The following is a 12046-nucleotide window of genomic DNA, read 5'->3' on the forward strand; positions in this document are numbered from 1 at the left end:
AAAGTCTCCCAGCCGGCCTCCCACTGGAGGCGCCCCGTCATTGTTGTTGTTGTTGTTTGCGGGGACCTCTGTTGGATCCGGACTGGCCTCTCTGGTGGAAGGGAGGCCGGGGCTGTCTGGGCTGTTGTCTGTTGTCACCCCAGCGCTGTCCGAATGGTCTGGTGTCCCTGGGCTGGGAGGAGGAGGAGGGGGAAGAGGAGGGGAAAGGCCTGGAGGGACGAAAAAATTGTTTCCTAGACCTAGGCCTAGCCCTGTTGTCCGCCCTGCGGCCCCCCGGCAAGGTTTTCTTTTTATCCTTGTCCTCTACCAGAACCTGGTCGAGAGACTCTCCGAACAATTTGGTCCCAAGGAAGGGAGTGAAGGCCAAATTGTGCTTAGACTTAGCATCCACGTTCCAGTTCTTTAGCCACAGCTGGCGGCGCACGGTGACCGCCGCTGCCTGGGCCCTGGCGCAGTATTGGACAGAGTCTAAGGTGGCGTCGGCCGTATAGGCTGAGGCCAGGGCGATCTTGTTGAGACCTTGTTTGAGATGTGGCTTATGGGAAGGCACCTCCTGGAGAAGCTCCCTTGCCCAAGCCAGGGAGGCCCTGGCCACAATGGAGGCTGCTGCCGCCGCTCTGATTGCTACCGACATAGCCTCATGGGCTTTTTTGAGGGCCGACTCGGCTTTTTTGTCCTCTGGGATCTTTAGGGAGTCCTCCCCGTCCCTACAGAAGACGGCGGAAGACACAAGGGCAGACACAGGGGCATCTACCACTGGGATCTGTAGTTTTTCCATCACCGAGGAGGGAAAACTATAAAGCTTTTTGATGGAGTTGGGCAGAGGGCCCGATGTGGCCGGCCTGTTCCACTCAGCCCTGATGACCTCCATGAGGTTAGCCGGGCACGGAATCTCTGCCAAAACCGGGGTGGGCACAGGGAACAGTCCCTCTCCCACCCGGGGCAACTCAGAGTCTTGGGGAGGCCTGGCCTCCACTGAGGGGGCAATGGCCAGGGCCTTTAGGGTCTTACCCAGCAGTCTTGGGAAGTCCTCGGACCTGAAGAGGCGTGCTGAGGTCACTGGGGGCTCAGCTTCCTGAGCCTCCTCCTCACCCGAGAGTTCGCCCTCTTCTAAACTCTCTCTGTCTTCAGCCTCATCTTCCGCGTCCCCATCTAGATCAGAGAGGACCGGGTTGGCCTGAGGGGGGCGCCGCGGCGCCCGTCTGCGCCTTTTGAGGGAGGGCCTGTCCCCGGCCTCTACCTCAGAGTCAGAGAGGGAGACCTCCTCATCTTGTCTGGGCCGCTTGTGGGCGGCCGAGGCCGCATCCTCCTGGAGTACAGGGAGGATCTGGGCGGCATCGCGGCTGTGGCGGGGGGGGGGAAAGCAGGGGAGCGAACTGGGTGCACCCAAGATGGCGCCTCCCAGGATCGCCACTAACATGGCGGCCTCCAGTGACCTCCTCAAGATGGCCGCCGGCCCCCACGTGGCCAAGATGGCGGCGCCCATCGGGCCGCCCAAGATGGCAGCCCCCATCCGCAAGAGCGCGCGCTCCCCCCAGGAGAGCCGGGGCCGCGGAGGAGAGAGCCGCTCCAGCGACTAGGTCAAGCTGGGGCTCGTCTTGTGGGGCGGCAGAGCCCTGGGCCAGGGTTTGGCCAGCCCCCCGGGCGGAGGGCCCTGTAAGTAGGCCCGAGAGGACCGCTGGCGGGAAAGGGAGGGAGGCCAGGGAGAGGCCGGCTCCCGGGGCTGCCCGCAGATGGGCACTCTCCGCAGCGGCAGAGGCTCCAAACTGGTCCCTGGCCCGCAGGGGCCCAGAGGAGGGGGAGGCTGCGGCAGCCCCTAAGAGGTGGGGCAGGGACGCGGGGCCGGAGGGATCCCCAGTCTGTCCTCCAGGAGGGAGGCTACTCACCCCCAGTAGGCTCGCGGCTTCTCGGGCAAATATGGCCCTCACAAACTCTCCCAGCTCCCGGACCGCGCTCGACTCATGGAGGCTGGGGGTCGCCGGGGCCTCTTCCAGGCCTTGGGGACCGCAATGGCCCGGGCGGAAGGAGGGGGCCTGCTCGGAACCCCCCGAGACCGAGGTCCCAGGAGGCAGGGCCCCATGATCAACCTCTAACGCCGGCTCCCCTGGGGAGGCCGGCAGACCCTGCACTGGGGAAGCCCTTCCCAGGGGAGGCCCTTCACCCGTGAACTTGGGATCCTCTGCCATAGCCCACCACCGAGAGGAGGGAGAAGGCAGGGAAGAGGGAGCAGGGAGGAGGAGAAGGAAAAACTGACCGCTTCGGCGAAAGAAAAGAACGACTTCGCTGGCTGAAGGAGTTAACCTGCTCGGAGCGTAGGCAGGAACTAGACTGAGGCCCAGAGGGGTTAGTCCCTCCCTTTATAGGGGCCGGTCTTCTTTTGTCCCTGCCTACAGGAGCAAATGGGAGGTACATAACCCAGATTTCAGGAGGACAGGACCCTCTCTGCTGGGAAATACACAGGTGCAACGTATCCACTGTGTCACAATGAGGGGAAAAAGCTGAATAAGCCTCAGTAACAGAGAAGCCTCATCACTTTTTGAATACAGGAACATCGTTACAGTAGGTCCTAGGGTTACCTGTATCTTGTGTAGAAGAGGGAATTTCGGCGGTTATTGCTAGTTTCCTGGTTACATCACAAACAACACTTTCTGATAGTCTCTCTTCTACATAACTATTAACAGTACAGTATAGATATTCTTTCCAGTTTTCAACCTGGCAACCCTAATACTCAAAATAGGTTCCTGACAATCAGGTACAGTCTTTCAAACATTGCAACTACAGTCTGTCATTGGGACCACATACCAAAAATACTCCATATACCTGTCCACCCTCCTTGGATTCACAGACCTCCCTCTTGGGTCTTTGGATACCTGTGGTGCATCTCTCTGTAACAGTGGTTCCCAACCTGTGGGTCGGGACCCCTTTGGGGGTCGAATGACCCTTTCATGGGGGTCGCCTAAGACCATTGGAAAACACCTATTTAATTACAGTTATGAAGTAGCAACAAAAATAATTTCATGGGTTTGGGTCACCACAACACGAGGAACTATATTAAAGGATTGTGGCAATAGGAAGGTTGGGAACCACTGCTCTATAAGATTAGGGAATACCCATTTTGTGAGTTAAGAAACAGTGTTTATTGAAAGATCCATGTAATAAAAAAATATGTGTAAAGCATCTCCTTTTTTTTTTAAACTATGGCAAAAATCCAACACAGGCTGGCTAACACTTAACTCCACTGTATCAGGCTCCATTCCATATTGGATTGCAGCATTTAAATACATAGAAGTGAAGTGTTCAGTTGTTTCAAAGAGACAATTTAAGAAAAAGTCCCATCAAATTTAAAGTGCGAATACTATTTAAGATAGGGAAATCCTTTACAAACAAGTGTCTTTGCGAAAGATCTATAAGAAAATGATGTACCTGCAAGAAAGTCAAATAACTGTCTAAATGAATAATCTAAGTGTTTGCTACCACATTGTAAAAAAATAAAACAAAACTTGGCTTCACTAATAACTTACTTGGTAATGCTTTTGAAATAAAGCTACGTGGACATCGATTTATTCATGCATGATTTATTATCTAATTGTTGATACAAAATATTCAAAAAGTAGTTTTCTCTTTGCAAACAGTTCTATCAACAAGTCAGGTTAGCTATATATTTTCTTCCAATAGACAGCAATGTTGAAGCTATTTTAAAGTGATACTTAAGGGCAACATACTACCAGGGGCAAGAGAAAAGGACACATCTTGAAACACAAAAGGAAAAAAAACCATAGGAAGCAGAGATGTCAGGCACTGTGATTGAAAAGAGAGGAGGTGAGGTTTTAAAACAAGTAATGTCTACTCTGATCTTCCCTTGGGCAGAAGGAAAATAAAAATGAGAACACATTCTATAGAGATCTTTGTTGAATATCTTGTACCATGAAAACAGTAGTGCTGGAAGAAAATTGTTAGGGCCCATTGTGGAACAAAATACTGGCAGCAATCCAAAGAGCTACTTTAGAAACATTTCCGACTTACTTTCTTTGTGCTAGACCCTTTCCTCTTTCAATTTTAAAAGTAATTACCAGGGAGTGTAGAGGGCTAATGTTCTGAGGCCGAGGATCTAACTCGAGCGCACAGGCTCTAAAGTGCATCTCTAAATCTCAGCCAATATTTTGTTCCATAATTCAGTCACAATCTCTTGGACACATGAAACCAGCTACAAATACTGTTTACACAGTACTAGAGAAGCCCATGTTACAGTGACAGATAGTTATTGCTTTTTCAACAGGATGTATTTTGACATTAGACAGGAGAAATGCTTGTTTACAGTCTGTATTATAATTAGTTTCTGTTGGTGTAGAGGGTTACTGTAAAAACCAAGATCACTATGAACCCCATAAGGGCATAATGCATTCTTGTTTTACACTATTTCACATCAGTTTTCAAAAATACATATAAAGCTGGAACATGTACATTACATAAATTTTAAAAATCCACATTGCTGGGTGTAACAAAGGTTATTCTAGCATTTGAATGATGCTCTTCCTCACGTTTGCTTCAGGGGTGCAGGAATGTTAGCTGAAGCCTGCTCTAAATATGCTAGAGGTCCTTGAGGCATTTCAGTAGGTTTTTTATGCTGCATGTTGATATCTTCCAGAACCTGTTGCCAATGTCGCAGTTTACCCAAGTGCTTCTGAATTAGGGCCTCTTTCCTCTGTAGTTCATTCCTCAGCTCTGACACATCCTACAGGAGAGGTAGGCATACAGTAAATAACAAAGAACCAGGAATTTCCACTCTAAAAGCTTTGTGTTTATGCATCTATGTACCTAAGAAGCAGAAACAGCATCTAAAGCAAGCTATCCTTTTTGCACCTGCAGGGTGTTAAGATGCATTCTGGAGGGAAAAATAGGTGAACATCCATTTCTTATGAACATATATTTTGATATATTACAAATAAATGACATCTGTTTTCCTCCCTAGAGATTGTATTACTTAGGATTTTGATAACCTGTAATCTGTCTGTACAGTATAAACATGCTTACAATGACTCTTTCAGAGGTTTTAGCCAAAAGTTGAAAGAGGAAAACTTTACTGAGATGGATGGCAAAAAAGTAGAACAAACAAGCTTGCAGCAGGAGCTTAGTAGCAATACATTTCCAGCTTCTAATTGCCTTTCTTCCAAAGCGTGTTCACTCTTACTTCAATGTCCCTTCCTCGCTTAATGCCTTAACATAAAGTGCCAAAGAATTATACAGTATGTGATGTAGGTATTATCTTGAAAATGTGTTCAGGGCACTTTATACCTATCATCTTAGCTAACTTTACAACAGTGATTCCCAAAGTGGGCGGTATGCCCTCCCTCCTGGGGCTGTGGAAAGATTCAGGGAGGTGATGAGGGTGAAAGTGGGCAGCAGGGGGGCCTTCAGAGAGAGTGTTGGTGTGCAAGAAAGACAAGGGGAACCAGCAGCCTTTATGACCACAGTGGGGATGTGGGTGGCATGAAATGTCTCAGGATCCCTTAAAATCACAACACAGGCTCACCAATCATTTCACGTAGTGGTGTCTCCTGCTCTTTGCCTATGTGAGCTCACTCCCATTGCTGCATCTTTCAGTGGTGGTGGAGGCTGCTGGGAAACCCTTGCAAAGCCTGGGCACAGGACATTGCTTGTATGGTCCAGAGTGGCATTCTGGGACAGAATGATTGACTGGACCAAGAAGTTAGAGCACTTGGCAATGAGGAAGAAACAGTGGCAAAAAGGACCTTTCAAATTTGGTTTCTGAGCCTTGCTGGGACTTGGCTGAAAGTCTGGAGCTGCTCAGCTGCTCCTGTTTAAGGCAAGCCTAAGAGAAGAGATTACAGAAGACACAATGTTTTTTGAGGGCACCTAAAGCTATGTCTCCGATGAAGGACAGGAAGGAGTATATGGGTTCAATTCTTGGAAAGTGTCCTTTAATTGGAAAGCTCCTGTAATTAAAATCTCTCCCTTCCATCATACATGCCAATCTCCAGTCCAGGACATGTGGTTTCTTTAAATACCCTACACACACCAAATGCACTCCTTTCTGCTCCAATGAAGAAACCCTCATTGTTCAGTTCCTGACAAGCAGAAAAAGAACATCACTGGGCAGCTCCTGAAAAACATGCAGGTTTTCTGCAGCTGTGTATCTCTTTCTTGCACATTCCATTCATTTAAAACTCACAGTGACAATGAATTTGACAGTACCGGAGTTTTAATTTTAAGCAGAGATATACCATAGTAATTCCCATGAGAAACCACCCAACTCAATATAATTCACCAGCTTTGTCAAAATCCAATTATAGGTTTGGGTATCATAGTTAAGACTAAGGAAAACCAGAGTGCTTACCTCTTTAATTACTTGCTCTGGTTTCTGGACAGAGAGCTGTAACCTTTTTTGTAGGAAAAAACATTCTGTTTGTCGTGCAACATCTAAAAATTTCTGGATACACTGGTCAACACCTAAAATATTAAGAATAACAAAAGATGAAATCTATTTCAAATGAAAACTGAAGTTCGGTTAAAAGCCAGCTTTGAATTCAGGCAAAGCTACTGGTTAAGATATTCTGACTTATGATATCTGCATTTTTAAAAACATGCATAAGTCAGATTACAGTTCATTGTAAAGACATACATTTAAAAGACATCTTGTCTAAAACTAGAAAATGATCTAATTATATGAGTACATTGAAATCTTGATTGCATGCTGTATACTGTATAGCCCATACTTAAGAGAAGAACAGACAAGTTGTATATTCATCCTTCATGCTGATAACATGTTCTCTCACAAGACACAATTACATCACTATGATTCTACTTCAATAGAAACAGTGGGCATCCATCCATCCTCTGAAACCTTGGGATTTGCAGTTTGGAGTAGGGCATTTAGAATTCTTAGCTAGAGAGCTCTAGTATCCTCCAAAACTACAGGCTCCCACAGGATGAAGCCACAAGTAGAATCATGTGTTATAACTGGGTAATGTGAAAGGGCCCAACAAGACAGACAAGCTGTTCCATTTTTTAAACAGAATCACAGACGTAACATTTCACCATGAAAATAGAAAAATACAGTGTGCCTGTGCCATGTGCGGGTTTGTTGTATGTGAATTTGAGCTTACTGGTATGGCAACCTGTGGAGGACATAATGGCATGGGCACCATAGCAAATAAAAGGATGTAACCTTATGTGGTTTTTTCCATATGCAGGGGGTCTGGAATGGATTCCCCGTCCACTGTATACTTGTGCAGAAATTTTATTGCTGGACATTAAAGGCACAGTCTAGAACACTAAGGCCCGTTACAAACGCCTCCAATCCTAACACGCGCGGAGTGCGCACAAAATGGCGGCGGCCATTCCACATGGCCGCTGCCATTACAACGTCACAACTGCACCGCCTCTATACGGGGCAGCGCGGACATGACATCGTCATGCCGCGCCAGGGCGCATAGGACGCCCTTTCCCCAGCCGCAAAAGGAGCTCCGAAACAGAGCTCCTTTTGCCGTTTGCATCGCTGGGCGCAGCCTTCAGACGGCTGTGCCCAGCGACGCAGAGTAGAAAGGGGCCAAGCGGCCCCTTTCTCCTCCTCCCTGCCGTTGCGGGGTGTCCTTGGGGCTTGAAGCCCCAAGGACACCCCTTTCCAGGCTGCGGTGAAGCGGCCTATCGGGGCCTCGGAGGCTGCCGGTCTGGCAGCTGAGGCCCCGATACAGCGTGGAAAGGGGCAAGTGCAGGCCGCCGCTTTTCGGCGGTCTGTAACCCGCCTAATTCTCAAATTGTACAACAAAGGAAAGTGAAATGTTTTTGCTGTAAAAATCTTCTCCTGAAGAGTTAGGCCATTGTATTGGATGTATCCACTGTTCTGTGCCACTCAGGATTCAGTTTGCCAATGTGTACTAAGAGCTTAAGAATGCACCAGGATTTTCTGATGATGAAAGTGCAACTGACAGTCACAGCAAAATTCTGGCAACATCTTTATTGCCCTGAAACTATATCCTATCTCTAACTGTCTGAAGGAGAAAATGGGATGTCATGTGGCCTGTGTAGTTATGAAGATGATGCTTTCCTCTGTTTTCTAACTTCTTCATGAATATACAAATACACTCAGCGTAATATGCTTTCAATGTTAGATGGAGATACAGAAAGAAAACACCTCTTTACTTCAAATAGCACTGAAGTGCTCAAGTTAAACATTTTACAGTTCCATTGCTTTCACATAACCAATAATCTAAGCATTTAATGCCCTGCTTTATCAATCCAAAAACTCCAAAGCAGCTTTACCACACCTACTTCATCAAAACAGAAAGCAATAGAAGAGAAGAGGAGGAACCAAAAGCAGATAAAAATGCTAGGTTAGAAAGAAACGGTAGACATAGGCTTACCAGTTCTAATTTCTTCCTGGTCTGTACCATTCACATAATCCTGACTCACGAGGGAAGCAAAGCAAGCCTAGGTAATTAAAAATATATAGAACAATTACTTTAAACAGAAAAGTATTCAACATGCAACATCATGAAGAAAACTTTTTGCATCAACTTGCATTTATAAACATATTTTAATTTATTCATCTATTAAAATGAAAGAGAAAGCCATTAGAAGTGACAAAACTACATGATCCCGTATTCTAGAAGTCATTTGGCACTCTATAAAATCAAAACCTTTATGTTACTAATTTAATGTTTCACATGACCCTGAGAAAAGGCTTTTCCGTTGCAGTTATCAACAACATAAATTGGGCACCATCCTGCCAATCAATTATCGCTTGATAAAAATCAAATCGGTGACGTCTTACAAAACATCCCACTAAGTTGAGATCTGACTTTGGCAGATGCATAAAGCATCACCCTTAGTTTCAGAGAGTGGGACAAGTGTGTTTACTATAGAGCTAGTCCCACCTATAATATATGAACCCAAGAGGAAGGGGGAAATGTATCCTGTGGAGGCAAAGAGGGCAAGGAAGTAGACAAGATCTCTGTACAAACTACAATTACATCTTCAAGGCAAAAAGATAATGACCATTAGTGACATTAGTAAGTCCACATGGGTTTTGTGTGTGTGTGTGTGTGTGTGTCATTGCAGAAGTCAGAACTCAGTTTTGCAAAGACAGTCTAGGCCAGTGGTTCCCAACCTTTCTAATGCCGTGACCCTTTAATACAGTTCCTCATGTTGTGGCGACCCCCAACCATACAATTACTTTCCTTGCTACATGCAAATGTGTGTTTTCCGATGGTCTTAGGCGACCCCTGTGAAAGGGTCGTTCGACCCCCAAAGGGGTCCCGACCCACAGGTTGGGAACCACTGGTCTAGGCATCCAGTGCCCAATGCAGAATGAATGGAACAACAGAAGAGATGGCATAATCCACTAAGACCCCGCTGGATGTCACTGGTATTCTCCTAACCCATCCATTAGCCACTGAATGGCCATGGGGGGCTATAACAGTACAAGATTGAGTCCTGGGGGTGGTGAGATGGGAACCATGGCATATTTCCACTTGTGGACCTTCTTTGCTACACTTGTGATGTAGGATCTCAGCCAGTGCAACTCAGACATTTCTGGTTTCCAATGGAACCACCAGTGCAATGTAAGGAAACTGGGAACTACAACGATCTGGCAAACAGAGCAGAGACATGCTATGTCAGGCTCAAGAATAGAGGTAGCAAATGTGAAGCTGTAGCCCCAGCTCTGACATTTTGAAGTACTACCATCAATATTTGTGATCATTGGCTGTTCTGGATGGGAAGTCCAAAATCTCTGGAAGGCAGCAGGATGAGAAAGGCAGGCAAAGGTTTTTCTAGGCCTATAGTAAGCGCTACAGGATAAAAAGGTAAAAGTGTCACCATAAAAGTGTCAGACTTCATGGTGCAACACCAGACTTCCACGGGTGCCTTATTGTAAACCACATTATTGTAGGACTATCCACACGTATACACAATACCTCCCCCATACATTTACACAAAACGAGGCTTGAATGGTAAAGTCTCTTTCTTTCTTTCTCCTGTATTATTTTTAACACCTTTGCCTGAATGACAAAGACACCAGTAGGGCTTCGAAAGTTTGCGACATGTATTTTGTGGATTTTGGTTGACCATACAGACAGGCCAAAATAAAGCTGCTTCGGGTCTCTTTGGAGGTATGCTGTTTAAATGATGCATGCGTCCTAAGAGTCCGGAAGCTGCACCAAAGCTGCACTCCAGTGCTTAGGAATGGAGTATGGCTTTGGTATGACCTCTGGACTCTTAGGACCCATGCATCATTTAAATAGCATTCCTCCAGAGACCCGAAGCAGCTTTATTTTGGCCTGTCTGTAACAGGCCATAGTGATGTAATTGTGTCTTGGAGGGCGGCTTTGGTGCAGCTTCCGGACTCTTAGGACACATGCATTATTTACATGGACAGCCAAAAAGGCGAATAGGTCCACGAATAGCTCAAGCCCGAACTCTCCCTGGAAGCCAAGATGATGAAGCTGAGACTGTTGTACTTTGGGCACATCATGAGAAGGAATGACTCACTGGAAAGGGCAATAATGCTAGGGAAGGTGGAGAGAATTAGGGGAGAGCAGCCTGTTGAAGTAGTTTTGAGTGTTGGACGCAGACTCTGAGAGACCAAGGTTCGAGTCCTGGGAAGGCCAGGGAAACCCAGTGGGTGACTTAGGCAAGTCATAGAATGCTAGAGTTGGAAGAGACCCCAAGGGCCCTGATCCAGTCCAACTCCATTCTGCCATGCAGGAACTCTCAATCAAAGCATCCTCATTGACAGATGGCCATCCAGCCTCTGTTTAAAGACCTCCAGGGAAGGAGACTCCACTACACTCCAAGGAAGGAGTGTGTTCCACTGTCGAACAGCCCTCACTGTCAGGAAGTTCCTCCTAATGTTGAGGTGGAAGTGGAACCTCTTTTCCTGGAGCCTGCATCCATTGCTCCATTGGGACCTGGTCCCTGGAGCAGCAGGAAACAGGGGAAGGCAAAGCAACCCGCCCCTGAAGACGCATGGACCCCATGATAAAGTGGCCATCAGCCCCACAAAGAACCACAACAAAGAGTATTATGGGAGGGATACTAGTACTACACTCAACCAGGACGTGCTTTGACTGAGAGTTCCTGCATGGCAAGGGCTTGGACTGGGTGGCCCTTCTAGCCTCCTCCAACTCTATGGTTCTATGAGTGACTGGGATACAGCTGAGAGCTGACAATAAAGCCTTTGCTTCATCGCCGGGGACCGGAAGTGCTCGCAGAAGGACCGGAAGTGGGGCCCGCTCACCTCGAAGGAGGCCTCCAGCTCGTCCACGAGGGTGCTGCTGGGGTTCCTGGGCCCCGCCGGGTTCGGAGGGAGGAGCCCGGCCGGCCCTGGTCCCCCGGGGGCCACTGGGGCAGGCGGCGGCGGAGGAGGCGGTGGCGGTGGAGGAGGAGGGATGGAACCCTGGCTCCCGAACATACCGCTCAAGCCCGACGCCATGGCAACCGAGGAGTGGGCGGGGACGTCCGTCGCTACTGCACATGCGCGAAGAGGCCCGGGCGGAAATGACGACAGCGAAGAAACCGGAAGTGCGGGGGCGTTGTGGGAAATGTAGTCCTTATGGCAGGTTTTAGGGACACGCCCTCCAAAGGGAATGAATGAATGGATGGATGGCCTTCAGTGGGTTTTAAATGTGCTGTTAGAGTCCAGACTGGAGAGATAACCCGGTTTGGCAGCGCTTTAACTCATTGTCTGGCTCTTAAGTACAGGCCAAGTTTGGCTTCTCAAAGACAATAATCCACAATCAAACCCACTGATTTCCCCCTTTAAATCAACTAATTCATTCATTTAAATTATCAATAGGCCTCTTATTTGCCAAGTTTCCCCTTCTCTTGCTGCTTTCAGTTATGTATCCCCCTTTCCTATGATCCCCCTCTAAGATGATACACTGTTTATTCCACAACGAAACAGTTATCTTACAGTGTAACTGTAAACAAGTTAAAGCACAGAATGCAACTGGAATGGAAATGGCCCTCACCGCAGTGAGAAGCCAAATTAAAGCAATTTGCATAAATAGAATAACTTGCAAATAAA

General features: G+C 47.4%; 1 protein-coding gene across 1 annotated transcript; it reads right to left on the reverse strand.

The window, feature by feature from the left end:
• Nucleotides 1–3559: 3559 nt before the first annotated feature.
• MED28 (mediator complex subunit 28) lies at nt 3560–11492 on the reverse strand. Its single transcript, XM_042470142.1, has 4 exons — nt 11258–11492; nt 8382–8448; nt 6356–6468; nt 3560–4732 (listed from the first exon to the last, which is right to left on the reverse strand). Exons 1-4 carry the CDS (start codon nt 11450–11452, stop codon nt 4535–4537), a joined length of 573 nt encoding a protein of 190 aa, XP_042326076.1. The 5' UTR covers nt 11453–11492; the 3' UTR covers nt 3560–4534.
• Nucleotides 11493–12046: the final 554 nt, after the last annotated feature.

Source organism: Sceloporus undulatus, chromosome 5 (assembly GCF_019175285.1).
Source record: "Sceloporus undulatus isolate JIND9_A2432 ecotype Alabama chromosome 5, SceUnd_v1.1, whole genome shotgun sequence".
Lineage (NCBI taxonomy): Eukaryota > Metazoa > Chordata > Lepidosauria > Squamata > Phrynosomatidae > Sceloporus > Sceloporus undulatus.